The sequence below is a fragment of the Phalaenopsis equestris genome, unplaced genomic scaffold, assembly GCF_001263595.1.
Source record: "Phalaenopsis equestris unplaced genomic scaffold, ASM126359v1 Scaffold214832, whole genome shotgun sequence".
Taxonomy (NCBI): domain Eukaryota; kingdom Viridiplantae; phylum Streptophyta; class Magnoliopsida; order Asparagales; family Orchidaceae; genus Phalaenopsis; species Phalaenopsis equestris.
In genome coordinates, this window is record NW_018233583.1 from 62,908 (window position 1) to 78,723 (window position 15,816).

The 15,816-nt window shown below is 32.3% G+C and overlaps 1 protein-coding gene across 1 annotated transcript in view; it reads left to right on the forward strand.

The window, feature by feature from the left end:
- Positions 1 to 15,498, forward strand: part of LOC110037084 (RNA polymerase sigma factor sigB) — a 40,009-nt gene extending 24,511 nt beyond the window's left edge. The window contains exons 7-8 of the mRNA XM_020741662.1: positions 14,838 to 15,038; positions 15,122 to 15,498. Coding sequence (XP_020597321.1) covers positions 14,838 to 15,038; positions 15,122 to 15,403 — 483 coding nt within the window. The 3' untranslated portion in view covers positions 15,404 to 15,498. The remainder of the gene's footprint in view (positions 1 to 14,837; positions 15,039 to 15,121) is intronic.
- Positions 15,499 to 15,816: the final 318 nt, after the last annotated feature.

Sequence of the window (15,816 nt, forward strand, 5' to 3'; positions counted from 1 at the left end):
AATTTCGGCATGCCCTTCCTCCCCTACCTCATTCCTCTTAGGCGAGGGAGCCCGTGACTCCAGCTACAGTGGTCGAGCCTACAAGCAGCTAGGTTTCCAGGATCTGGGATGAAATTAGTGAGTATTAAACTCTATTTCACGTTATTTGAGACATTCATTTTCTTCCTCTTGTTTCCATTTTGACGTATGCGACGAACAATGCATCTTTTTTGTTTCAAGTAGTCGTCGGAGGCTTCAAACTTACGTCGGAAGTGTTGTAAGTGGCTTGTTATAGGGGCTTTAGCACAAAATCAACAAAGGGAAGAGGAGATATGAAGTGTTAGGAAGAAGGGAGAAGAATTTTTAACAGCTTTAGAAAGGCGGACTTGTGGCTGGAGGCCTAATTGAGGTAAGAAAGTTACTTTTGGGTTAAATCACTTTGAGCCAAAAATTATAAAAAATGAAATTGTTTATATATGAATGTTTTTATGTGCATGATCAGATGAGGATTTCATCATCTAACGGTACAGGCAGAGGACGTCAGTGTACTCGTGCCCTTAGAGTTTTGCTACCACCTCAGACAATTGTGATGGTTAGATCATTAATTGCTGTGTCGACGGTATAACACTTGTAAAGGGGGAGTAATACCTCCCCAGACAACTGTGATGTTTACATTACTAATCACTATGCCAACAGGATAATATCAGCCGGGAGGCAGGTAAAAGTCTTTCTACCCTAGACAATTGCAATATATACATCGCTAACTACTGTGCCGACAGGATAATATCAATCAATGGGTGTTAGGTTTTGTTGATGGTGAATCCCACAAAGACAAATGTGTATGTAAAGAGTGTAAAATAAAGTAAAAATAAAATAAATTCTTATAAAATGTTGAATATTTTCATTTAGAAAAAGTTATTGATGCATGCATTAGCATATATAAGATTTTTTATAAAAATATGTAAGATTAACATTTTCCAATATTTCTTATAAAGGTATGAAATACCAAAATGCATATTGAATTCTTTTCTTGGGTTTATGTAGTTTAGGAGTGTGATTACTCCTGCGTTATCTTTAGATAACTCATTATGTTGTTTTAATATTATTTTTAGGGTTTAAAAATTTGAACAAGATGAATTGAAAAGGAGAAAATATGTATAGGAGTTGAATACAACAACTCAAATGGTACACTTTTCTACTTTTTAATTTTAATTTGTCTCTTTAATGATTTTTTCATGAATCTTTGAATATTAATCTGTTAGTTATAGAAATAGGATAACAGAGAATTTATTTCTATTACCCGACTATCTGTTCTCGTGTTTGTTCATTCTAAGTCTCGGACCAGGTCGTGACAAAAGTGGTATTAGCAAATGTTTAGATCAGAGCAGAGGCTTAGATTAAATAACATGAATCTTAATGAAAGAGCCAATAGGATAATTAGATTAAATTATAAATAATATTAATTAAAAATTATAATTAAGTCTAATTAAATTATATGATTGTTACTACAAAATTATGGATGATCTGGAGGAAGAGGTTAGAGATGAGAATGTAGAATCTGTTGTACCATAGAATGTCACGGTCAATGCTGGTGTATTATCTGATATGATGAATGTTGTGACTAGGTTTAAGAATTTTTAATCTCAAGCTAGTACCAGTGGAGGAGTACCAATGGATAAATACTTGAAGGTCTTTCAAGATATGAGACCACATTTGTTTTCTGGAGCAGGAGAGTCCGTGGAAGCTGAACACTGGCTTTTGAGAGTGGAGAAGATTTTAGATTGATTGTCATGTCCACTAGAGAGAAGAGTTACCTTTGCCACTTTTGCTTTTGAGGGAGAAGCTGAGAGATGGTGACAAGGACGGATGCATGAAAGGTTTGGAGGTAGAACCAACCACTTGGTGCAGTGAGACGAGTTTGTGAAAATCTTCAGATTGGTTTGTACCACGGTCAACTAGAAGACAGATGCAAGATAAATTCGTTAGGTTGGTGTAATGAGCTTGATCAGTTATGCAATACGAAACAGAATTTACTATGCTGTCAAAGTATGCACCCCAGTTGATTCCTAATATAAAGGAGATGCCACAGTTTTTTTTTTGGATTGAAAGATTCAATATGACAACCCTAGTGCTAATTGGGATTGAATACTATTCAGTGCTAGAGGAAAGGGTTAGGCAGGTGGATATTGATTTCCAACAAGTTAGAAGCATAGAGACATGCATACGAATTTAGTATGACAACCGAGGTGAATAATTATATTTTTAAATTTTAGCAGTCTTATTTATTTCAGAATGTATGTTTTAATCATTGTATGTTCTAATTTAGTTAAATTTTTCATATTATTAGATAAAAAATATGCATGTGATGCATGATATATATGGTGGACATTCTATATAAGATAGATATGATATAAAATATATGCATAAGATAAGATATATGAATGATATGAGAGATGCTTAATATGATATGCATAATATTTAGTTGCACAATAGAGTATGTATGTTAGTAGATGCATAAAGATTTTTCAGAATAATATATGTGATGAAGAATAAAATAACTTGTATATGAATGCTTGTATGTGCATATTCGGAGGAGAAATTCTCCCCCTAATGGTACAAGCAGAGATGCCAGTGTACTTGCATGCGTAGAGTTTTTTTCTACCACTTCAGACAATTGTGCTGGTTGTGCCGACAGAATAATATCTGTCAGAGGTGAGTAGACTAAAACTTACCTCCTCAGACAATTGTGTTTTTTGCATTCCTACCTGATGTGTCGATGGGGTAATATTGGTCAGGAGGCAAGTAAGAGTCTTTTCACTCTAGACAAATGTGATGCATACATCATCAAAGGTGTGTTAGGTTTTGTTGACTATGATCCTTACGAAGACAAATGTGTTTGTAAAGAGTATAAAATTAAGTAAAGTTAAAGTAAAGACATACAAAAGGTTGAGTATTTTCATTTAGAAAATGTCATTGATGCATGCATTAACATATATAAGATTTCTTATAAGAATATGAATGATTACTTTATTTCAGTATTTCTTATAAAGATATGAAAGACCAGAATGCATATTGAATTCTTTTTCTTGAGTTACTGTAGTTTAGGAGTGTGATTACTCCTAATTTATTTTTAGATAACTCATTATGTTATTTTAATATTATTTTTAAGTTTTAAACATTTGAACAAGGTGAATAGAAAATGAGGAAATTTGTGTAGGAGGTGAATACAATAACCCAAAAGGTACACATTTCTGCTTGTTAATTTTAATTATTTTCTTTAATGATTCTTTTATGAATTTTTGAATATTAACATGTTAGTGATAGAAATAGGATCTTATTTTATTAGAACTAAATAATCTTAATTTATTAGAACTAAATGAAAACATGACACTAAATAGGACGCAATGGAGAAAAAGGATCCATCTAGCTGACCCCACGTAATGGGATTAAGACTTTGTTGTTGTTGTTGTGATAGAAATAGGATAACAAAGAATTTATTTCTACCGTCTGATTATCTGTTCCCATCTTTATTAATTCCAAGCCCCGGGGATCGTGAAAATATCTCTTCAAGAATAACTATCCATCTTCTAGAGGAGAATGGATGAAGTGATACCTTAATTGAATGTGTTTCATCTTTGCATGAAAAACGACATGCTTAGCTAGATGAATAGCATTTTTATTGTCACTATGAAACATTTTAATTTCTTGCTCCTTGTCCAGTTCTGTTATGAAATTTGCATCCAAATCATCTTCTTGCTAGCCTTAGCGATGATAATGTATTCAACTTCAGTATTTAAAAATGCAACAATCTTTTGTGGCTTAGAAACCAAACTCTCTGATATATTCTTCAAAGTGAAGATATAATATGTTGTAATTCTTCTACCATCACTATCCCCTATTAGATCTGGATCTACATATCTTTGTAGATTAATCCCCAGACCTCCGAAATAAAGTGCCCTGCTAATTGTTTCTCTCAAGTATATGAGATTTCATTTCACCACCTTCCAATGATATTTTTTGAACTACCCCTGTGCCTACTAACTACTCCCACTGCATGTACAATAATATATGGTCTCATACATATCATCGTATAGATCAAACTTCCAACTTCTGAAACTTGTGTAACTATTTTCTTTTGTGGTTGTTCTCTTTCAAACTTGGGTTGTAGTTCCTTAGATAACTTGAAGTGACTACGTACGAAGGTGCTATTGGTTTTGCCTCTCTCATGTTGAACCTGCGTAGGACCTTCCTAACATATTCTTATGTGAGACAATTTTACTGTATCTGCACTATTGCCTCTGCTGATTCTCATATTACGAATCTTCTTTTATTTGAAATAAATCATCCATCTCAAACTCCCTTGATAATCACTTTTTAAAATCTATAATCTTCTTCATATTTGTTCCTTCAATCAACATGTCATCTACGTACAATAGAATAATAGAAGCACGGTATAACAATTACCGACTTTTTTTATAAAACAATATTGATATGTTTTGACACTCTATATACCCACCATCTGACATAAATCTGTCAATATCTCCTACATCACTGTCTTATGGCCTGTTTCAATTCATAAAGCCTCTTCGTCAATCTGATGGTGGGTATATAGAGTGCTTGTCTAGATTCTTCCTCTATTTTGAATATTTAACACAAAATTTGAAATTTCATTGCTCACCTTCTTGTGGACTTCTTCATTCAACAGTAACCCCACAATTTTATCAAATTTTAGCTTCATATTACCTGAAGGGTTGATTGTCGTCCTGATTAGTTCATCCCACTATCAGACAATGATGATAAGATTAACAGTCCCCTGACCTTGTCATCGAATTTGATGTCCACAGAACACAACTAGTTTCTCACAATGTTAAAGTTATTCAAGTGCTCCACTACTAAACTGTCATTCACTATCTTCATATTGAATAATCTCTTTTTCAGAAAAATTTTATGTGAGGTCAAATGCTTCTCATACATCCTTGTTAATGCAACTATATGATCTACCATAGCTTTCTCATTCACGATATTGAAAGCAATGGATGAGGAAAATGAAAGTCAGATCAAACCTAATGTTATATGATCAGACACTTCCTATTCTTCCAAAGTGATCAATTCAGGCTTTTTGCTGATTCTTTCTAGTAACAAATGCAATTTATTTTGATACAGTAAATCTTCAACTTGTATTTTCCAGAATGCAAACTTTGAACCATTGAAATTTTCCACCTTGTATATGGCTTCATCTGCCATTGCTCCTACTCGAATCAAAGATTTTTAGAAAAAATCCTGCTCTGATATCACTTATTGGGAGGATATTCACTTCTCTGGAATGGTAGAAAAATATCGATTTGAGAGATCTAAAACAAACAATTGAGTAGAAGCGCTCAAATAAGAAACCCAGAAAGTAGAACACAAATTTGAAGTGGAAAATCAAGAATAGGAAAAAACTACAGAGCCACTCCCCATGAAGAAATTCATCATAAAATGAGGAGAAATATATAAAGTGCACTACAATATTAACTGCACAAGGAATCGAGGCAACTAGCTTTCATATTCCTTGACCAATTTCTTACGATCCACACTTAAAAGCTTATAAACACTCATTATTATCCTATTTACTTAGTCATTCTTCCTATTTTTAGAATTTAAAAATTCTAAAAATTCTTCCTTATTTTTATTCATTGCCCTTAACTCTTTGTTGTCATTTTCTCTCTTCTCCTCTTATTATTCCCATAAATTTTGGGTAAGGCAGGGAGAGATCTTGAGGAGAAAACTTCAAGTGCTTGTTCAGGGTAAAATTTCTACCTTAGCTTTATTTCTCTCATGATTATCTTATGCTAACACTAAAACTCTCTTCCTATCTATATTTTGCCATACTTCCTTAAGATTATACATCCCGTGAAACATTGCGCTCTGGTATAGTCCCTAACGCTTCCCATCTTAACATAACCTGAGCATCTATCAACGTCCCTAGGTATATTTGCCCAACGATTGACTTAGGTTGTAGTATAATGCACTCATTTTGAAAAATCTAGCACACGGGTTCTTCTCCCGTGCTTGCCCCTATGTCGATTTGATTATCTTCAAATTTCTTGCAACATGACCATAGATGAGAAACAACTTTATCGATTTAAGTCTCATCTTCATTGATTCAAGGTCATAATCACTAGTTTTGATCTTGCAAAATTCTTTTCCTTATTTATGATAGGTAGGGTTGCAAATGAGCTAAGTGTTCAATAAGCTACTTGTGACTCGACTCAATTATAGCTCATTTTCGTTCATATAATAAAGTAATCGAGCAAAGTTGAATAATTTTTTAAGTATTTGATTATTAAATGAAGCTTGAGGATATTGTTTCTTGATTTGTTTATCATTCTGGACATATCTTTTGAAGCTTGTGAATAAGCTCGCTAAGTTGCTTGATTAAAATTCAATATTGTCATAAAATCTAATATAAATTATAAATAAAATTTTAATTAAATTTAAAAAAAATAATTTTATAATGAATTTAATATTAAATTAGTTATAAATAATAAAAAAACTAATTAAAAAATCTAATTAAAAAAAATTCAAGTTTTAACGGGAAGCTCCACATTAAATATAATTTAATGATATTGTAAGTTTTATGTGAACCTCATATTAATAAATAAATATACACATAAAACAAATAAATAAATCTACACCTTCAAATGAATATTATTTTACATCTTTTTCTTTATTTTTGACATCGCTTTGCTCAAATATCTCAAAAAATGGAAGATGTATTTTTAATACAAATATACATTGGGCCATACAAAATTAAAGTTAAAAAAAAGGAAAGCAATAATACAATGACATAACTAAAGCAAAAAATATGGGCTTAAAGTTTATCCTTGATTTAATCCAACATAAATAGGAAAATACTTGGTCAATCCTCTTTCTGTCCAAACACAAGTAACTCTAGTATACATATCTTTAATGACTTGAATATAAATCATATACGCACCTTTCTTTTCTCGAACTCTCCAAAAAACTTTTGAACCTTATCATAAGCTTTTTCTAAATCAATAAAAATAATATGTTGATCCCACTTACTCTCTCTGTACTTCTTCAAACCTCTTAATAGATGTATAGCTTCCATAGTAGACTTGCCCGACATAAATCCAATTTGATTATGAGAAATTTTTGTATCATGTGTTAACCTATGTTCAATTACTCTCCCATAATTTTAATGGATGACATATTAACTTAATTCCTCTGTAATTTGCACTCTTATGCATGCTCTTTATTCTTAAAAATGGAGATCAAAATAATCTTTCTCCACTCTTTAGACATCTTTTTAATTTTAAAAATAATATTAAAATGTTTAGTAAGCCAAAAAGTTTTTAAATTTTCTAAATATTTCCACACTTCTATTGGAATATCATCAGGTCCTAACAATTTTTCGCCATTGGGTTTCGTTAAAGCCTCGTCAACTTCATTTTTTTTCTGATGTGGTAATAAAAATAAAAAAATTTGTTATTATTAAAGATATTAAATCAATAAGGCCAATCATATTTTCAAAAATTTCATTAAAAAGTTTATCAAAATATCTCACCCACCTTTTTTGATTATCTTCCTTTAAGAAAAACACTCTATTTTCATTTTTAATTCATTTTATTTGAATTAAATCATTACTTTTTTTTTCTAGTATATATATATATATATATATATATATATTTCACTCTTTTGTCCGGTTCACTAAAAGTAGAATTCTTTGCACTACAAGTTGTTCTCTTAGACTTTTCACGGTCCAACATATATTATTCTCAACTCTCTGCGCTTTTACATTTAAACCAATTATTATAACAAAATTTCTTATATTTTATTTTTACTTGCATATAATTATTCCACGACAAATTTTTTTCTTTTTGATTCTCTAGGTAGATCTTTTAACACTTATTTAAAAATGTTTTTTTATTTTATTTCATGTAGAATTAGCCTCTTCGGCCTTGGGTCAATATTGAGTTTTAATCAAAAACTTTTATTGAGCTTGTTCATGAATTTTATTCGATTTTGTTTACTATGATAAACAAATCAAACAATAATGAGTTCATACTTGTTCATTTAATAATGTAGTATTTGAAAAAGTGTTCAAAGTTACTTAATTAAACAAACATAAATGAGCTCCAAGTGAGCTAAGCCATGAGCAGCTTTTTGAACACTTGGTTCATTTGCAGCCCTAAGGGTGCATTTAGCGCTGCTGTTGTTTTTTGAAAAAGCAATTTTGAAGCTATTTAGCAGCTTCACAGCTGCTGTCAGAAAGTTGCTGGTGAAATAACAGTGAGATTGGTTGGATAATCTGCTGTGGTGCAACTATTTCTAATAAAAAAATAGTTATACTCATGTAGATCTAAATTAGCTTAATAACTGCAGTTTTCAAAATAAATTTCTCCACTCCATTAATTGTAAGCCATCATTCTATACATAATAGTACAATAATAAAAAGGGTAAAAAATAACTAATAATGCTATAGCGATGTTTACCTTCATGTTCAGACGATCAAGTCTTTAAGATAATTTTTGTTCCTAACATCTACCCTGACTTGTTCATTATTTGGAGCGGACTTTTCTATATCATCAATCCATCGAAAAAACCTACAATCTTCATGTGTCATTTTTTCGGGACAACAATAAAATCCCATCCCATAGCTCTCTTCTCTTTTTGATGTGTATTGAGAACACTATGTACCACAATGACAGCTCTTGAAGTACTTGATGATCTTGAACTCATTTTTTTTTTGAGATTATAATATATTACTTTTTAATTGACAAATTAGACTACATATGCAATAAAATAATAACAAAAAATTAGGATCTATAGTTAGACAAAAAACCAGATATAAGTAAAAATATGCATCTCTAAAATTATAAACTTAATAATTAAAATATCAAAACATGTAAGAGAAAATAGACGTTAACCAATCTTCAATACACCTGAAATAGTAAACATTAAAATGAAGACACAACCAAATATTAATTATACATACTCGATGAATTTACTAAAGTATCTGTAATATCTTCTCTTAACTATATCATTTCTTGAACACCCTTCACATGGGTGTGTTGTAGCCATTCACAAAAAAATCTTTCTCGAGCAATGATTGACCTGCTCGATATTTGAATTCTTGTACAGATATGTATATTGGATTTTCATTAATGGACTTAAAATTAACATCTTCCCGAGATGGATATTTTCGTATAAAATTATATAGAGTTGTCGTTGTAATAACTATCTTTATCTATTTTTTGAAGAAATGTGTTGGCATATCTTGGAGTATGACCCACTTTTTCTTTCATACTCTGAATGATCTCGCAATAATACTCTGTAATGATGAGTATCTTTTGATGAAAAATTTATTCCTCTCTATAATCACTTGACTTCTTTGCTCAAAGTCAGGAAGATGGTACCTCGTATCGTGGAAAAATTTAAGAAACCATTTGCATGGGATATTCTGAATCAACGAGGTAATATTTTCTTGAATAATAACATTATTAATGCATCTCTTTACGTATAACACTTCAAATGCGATCATGAATATATTAACTGATTTGAGACATTAGAAATTTGTAGACACGCTGTCTAGTAACGAATTTAAAAATGTGATTATCATGAGCACTTCATTCTCATTCAGCTTCAAAACGTAAAACATATGTTGAAGTCACAAACTGTTAAAATATTTTTTTTTTGCAAATCTACAATTTCATATATATGCAATCTTGTCATTTTGTCAACGCGTGCATGTCATATGTATCAGTTGTTTCTATATAATCCTATTTAAAATATTTATTAGAATTATTCCTTTGTAAAACATTCATGCAAATTAAATAGATAAATAAATATCTTGAAGAATGAAATGTATCTTGTATCGGTACGCATTTCTCTTAGTGTATGCGCAAAATCAAGATCTATGGGTTTGACAATATTTTTTGTCATTCAAACCAAAGAGTTAACCCCAATATCAGAATATCTGTTAATTGTCTTTGTTGAGTTTTGAACCGCTTGAAAGCAGCACGAATGAACTCATTATGTGATATAATATATAAAGTGATAGTTAGTACTTCCTTGGGTATAAACTGGGACGATCCATGCACCCTATAATTATTCTGCAATTCGGACAGTATCTCCAAAAATTTTTCCTAGCATCCAAAACCTGCTATAAATTTTGCCTAGATGATCTTGGAGTAGGTCACTAATCTACTTACCACCCACAGATGATAATGACACATACAGTGTCCTGTACAAATTTGTCTAATAGAACTCATTGATAAGACAAACTATAGTAGTCAGAATTATTTCTCGCTCCATTATCTCTAAAATTTTCTCTTTATTTGATGAGTCTTTCTGATTTTTTTATGCATACCAAAATATATTAAAAATAACAAGTTATGTTATAAGTGAACAATTATATAAATAAATTACGACTAGTGCAGAACATATATGCTAAAATGTCACATCAACACATCACAGGATATTGTTTAGCATGAAGTTTAAATTATTGCACATCAATGAAGAGAAAAAAATTTAAAGAACACAAATTAATTAAACTGATTGTTTAAAATTTATCGGAGCTAGAGAATCATATGCTCCGACACAATCGTCATTAAAGACTCCAATTTTGTTCGATCCTCTAGAAGTATTATGGCTAATAAAAGTGGAGTCCAATAGCTTCATGATTTCTGCCTTGATCGAGTATCCCTAGATGGTCGTGCAAGCACTGGATGTCATACTGGTGCAAGTCATGACGATCTATGAAATCTGCTCGAATATATGTTGGGCGTCAGCCTTCATTTTCATTTTACGTTTCTGTGTGGAGAGTGTGGGGCGCTTGGAATGACTTGATTCACCTTGTTCTGGTGTTTCCTCTTAGACTCTATTTGAATGAGCATATTCGGGTTCATCTAAATTCCTGGGAAAGTCATGTGTTTTTGCCTAGACATTGGAGCCCGTGGCCACAACACCGAGCAACATAAAATCAAGTTTCTTTTCCAGCACGAGAAACCTTAAATTTTTTGGTATTGGGCAGAACCTACAATTGATAAAATCAAAGTTCAATAAATATGAGAATATAAAGAATCCATATAACATTTTCTATTTACTGAAATGTTTTATTTTCACCACTGAGAATCATCCACTGTTTCTTAACAAGATCTCAACCTAATCCAGTTATCATTCTCTTTAATTTCTTCCATAATTTCCATTCTTTTTTCAGTTGTTTTCCTTTGTTCTTTAATTGAGTTTTATCATACAATCTTATATTCTTTCATGAAAGTTTTTTATTATGTTTTGCCAACTTTCCTTATTGAAGTTTGTGATTGGTCTAATGTCAGTTTCGATCTCCTTCAAGCATCAATCACAGAATATGATCAGTCGATATACCACCTTTTTGGTTCCTCATCTGATGTATAATGTAGATAAAATTTTTTGAAAAAACAATATAATTATCTTAAAATTAAAAAAAAAGTAATTATAAAAATTGAAACAAAAATTAAAAAATACAATAGATTAAATTAGAGTTTATTGAAATTAATTTATCAAATATTGTTCCATCCAAGATCACCAACTGTATCATACAGACTTTAAAACCAGACAGTATCTATCGTTAACAATGTGATGCGTGCTTTATGACCAAGTAATATATGTGATTAACAGTGTCATGTATACTCTAAGATCAGGTAATATTTGTGGTTACCAGTATCATGTGTGGCAAGACTAGTTAGTGTATGTGGTTAACAATGTGATGTGTGCTTTAAGATTAGGTAATATCTGTTATTAACAATGTCATATATGTTCTAAGATAAGGTAATATTTATGATTGACAGTGTCAAGTATAGTAAAATCTATGGTTATCAATGTCATTTATACTCTAATACTAGGTGTTATCTGTGGTTACCAGTGTCATGTGTGCTCTAAGACCCAAGTAGTATCTATGATTAACAGTGTCATGTGTGGTAAGCTTATGTAGTATCTGTGGTTAACAATGTGATGTGTGCTTTAAGAACAAGTAGCATCAGTGATTAAAAGTGTCATGTGTGCCCTAAGACTATGTAGTATCTGTGATCAACAGTATCATGTGGTAAGAGAGGGTAGTATCTATAGTTACCAGTGTCATGTTTGCTCTAAGTCCAGGTAGTATATGTGGTTAATAATGTCATGTGTGATCCAAGACTAGGTAGTATCCGTAGTTAACATTTTGATGTGTTCAAAGCCGTCAAAACCCACATTACATATATGAATCCATAATAGTTCGCTTGTTTGTGTGCAAAACATCAACTAAATTACTCCCAAAACCATTAGTTATCAATGCAAAACTACAATCAAAATCACTGTCAATGCCAGCCACAACTATTAATGCAAATCTACAACCAAGATCAGATTCAATTCCTATCAACAACCAACATTGTAAAATTAGACACACCCACAATCGACAACCAACAACTAATAGCCAACAGAGACTATCAAGCCACACCCACAACCCACGGACAGCAGAGACCACCACACCACAAAAAACTTGGTTCTTCATTACCAACAATTATGCAACATCTTAGACATTTAAGACAAGTACCAACAAAGATGAATCTATACTATCATGACAAGATCAATGAAGCCTATCATTCCACTACAATTTGTTTGGACGACCACCCAAATAACTATAGAGATTTCACTTCGAGTAGCGATATTAAATTCATAATTTTTATGTAATTCCAATAAAATAAAGCGTATCACTCCATCTTTTGGATTTGCACGAAACTTATAAGGAAGATTTACATGTACATGCATACTACTCAATTCATATGTATGTACATATCTAGCAAGTAAATTTCACTGTCACAACCAAAACTATAGCCACACTCATAGCATAGAAGAAACCGAGAACTTCTAAGACAACCACATAAGTAAAATGAGAACTACCAAATCTGAAATAGATATGAAAATCGAGAAGCCCCAAGATACAAACACATAAGTAAAATCTCATTCCAGTCTTTAGAGAAATATGCAGAGAGAAGGTGGCAATGAATACGGGGGAGAAGTGAAGAGGACCGCGATGTTCCCAACACCAAATGCCCGAAGCGAAGTCGTAGCGAAAGAGAAGTGGGGAGGGGTAATATTGAGGATACAAGTGGTCATTTTCTGAATTGCTAAGGGGCACCAAGGTAATTTCCAATCCATACTGCAATTAGAGCCCCAGATCCAAGCTCTCTGTTGCCGTTTGCGTCTTCTCCGTTTTCAAAATGGGATTTCGCAAAAAGCAACTCAAATGGTGGCTCCCAAAAGCATTATAACAGCTTTTCGAAATGAAAAACAGTTAATAAGCACTCCTAAACGCACACTAAGTCTCTGCAAACAGTTAACATGCCACCGCAAAGCCTTGAGTGTTCTCCATTTTGATCCAGGACTTAATTTAAAATCTTATGTATAATTAACTCTCCACTAACCGGTGAAGGGTCAAGACAAACTATTGCATGAACTCTGCTAAGGCCCTGTATTTTTTGGCTGAGAATTTTAAACCTTATCTGACCTCTACAAATGTTTATGGATTTCTGCAAACTACTTTATAGGCCTCTATAAAGTCTATGGAGGATCTGCAAATTTAATTATGGCAGATTTGTAATTAGACGGAATAAATTCATTGTGAGAGTAATTATGAGCAATAATGGCAGCGATTTTGAACAATTAAATGAGGAAAATTTCTGGATTTTAAATTATTTATTTGTGATCCCTGAGATTCATAGGTAACGCATGTAAGATTGTTACCAATTGAATTTTGTTTTCTTCTTTTTTCCTTATTACTGTTTTGCTAAGTTGTTTTTGTGGAGAGGCTTAAGAGACGGTAACCTCACCCATGACCAAGGAGAAGGATACAAATCCGTGGAAGCTGTGAGAGATTGAGAATGCTGCTCCACTTCATGGAGCAAGGGGGTGAATGTTAGTTTTCTTTGCACATTATCCTAGGCGACGTAGCCTAAAAAATTATGTCCGGAGTTTGGACGCAGTTGCGTCCGGGCAACAGCTGCCATCCACCGTAGGTCGTTTTTTTCTCCTTAGCTCTTTCTGTTGGATCGCAGCCGGACTCCGGACGTAATATTTTTTTCCATATTCAGAGCACGAAAAGATTAGTATTCCATAGTTTGTTTCTTTTGCTGTGATTGTTTATCTTATTACTTTTACTGCTTATTAATTTCACTGAACTTACTCTCATTGGTAAATCTAAATTTGCTTTTATAATCTATGAGAGAAAGAGTTCTTATTTAAAGATTTAATTTTTATTTAAAAAGTAAAATTTGTTTGAGATCCAATTTAATTCATCCAAACTCTTGAGCAGTCAATCACTAGCAATGAAAAGTTATTCAATTCTGCATAAAAACCATTTTTAATCTTTACTTCCTCTGCATCCTTCCCCACTTCCTGTAAGAATAAGAAACCAAATGATATGAACTGCTTTACAAATTAGAAAATGAGTTTTTGCGCCGTCTGCCTGCCCAACTTACCAGGTGCACTTGCATCCTTTTCCTTCATTGACGTTGAGACACAGCTTGAAGTGAAGCTTTTTAAAAATTATACGCAATATTTACTTTAGAAGATTTCCATAAATACCATTCAATTCTTATGGATTTACATATCTAACACCTAAACTTCAATTTTTAAATCCATGCCACACCTTGTCTGTGCATGTAAAGGTGTTTTATGCTTTCTAAAAGTTAAAAAAGTATGTGATATGAAAGATTTAGATGTATAAATGTAAAAAAGTAGAGTTTAGGCCACTACACATGTAAAAACATAAGAAATTGGTGGTATGTTTGTAAATGTCCTCTTTTTTTTTGGTCACTTACGTGGGCTTTGTTCAGTTTCATATGGTGGAGGCAAGTTATCGAGTCCGAGAAGCAAGAAAGCAGCTCTATATTGAGAATGGAAAGCATCCTGAGAACGAGAAAGTGGCAGAGGCGGCTGGGCTGACCATGAAGAGGTTTACAGCAGTCATGCTCGCCCCTAAAGCCCCCATTTCCTTGGATCAGAAGATCGGAATAAACGAATCTCTAAAACCTTCGGTCTGTTGCATCCAGCCAACTCTGTTCGTCATGTCCATTGTCATATTTAGTGAAGCAAGCCCTAAATGACTTTATATTTACAGGAAATAGTATCAGATCCAGATGCATCAACGCCAGAGGAGATACTTGCAAGACAATTCATGAAGGAGGATCTGAACAAAACTCTTGATTGCTTGAACCAGAGGGAGAGGAAAGTGGTGCGATGGAGGTTCGGAATGGAGGATGGGAGGATGAAGACGCTGCAGGAGATCGGAGAGCTTATGGGTGTTAGCAGAGAGAGAATCCGGCAGATTGAATCCTGTGCCTTCAGGAAACTGAAGACCAAGAAGAGAACTAAGAATTTAAGACAATATATGTGCTTGTAAATCTTAATTTTTTCTTAAACTTGTTGTATCATTACCATCTGAAAAAAAAGCCAATATTTTTTAACTGCAAGGAGGCATATTGCGTTTTAGTTTTATATTTTTTAGTATATCTTGAAGAGGTATGATTTTATATCTCATGTTTTTTTAACATTTATAAGCGCAGTTATAATGTTTAAAAGATGAAATTTCAATTTTTTTTTTTTTTTTGTGAAATTAAAAATTTTAAGATTTTAAAGTTTAAATTTTTAAAAATAGAGGAAGTGGTATTTAATCTCATTTGAGAATTTGTTATTTTGACTTGAAGTTAATTAAACAATTAAATTAAAGGGGTTATATAACCTCCTACACAACCAGACATTCACTTGAGTATTTTTTTAACTGATGTGATGAAGAGGAATGTTTTTTGATAAAAA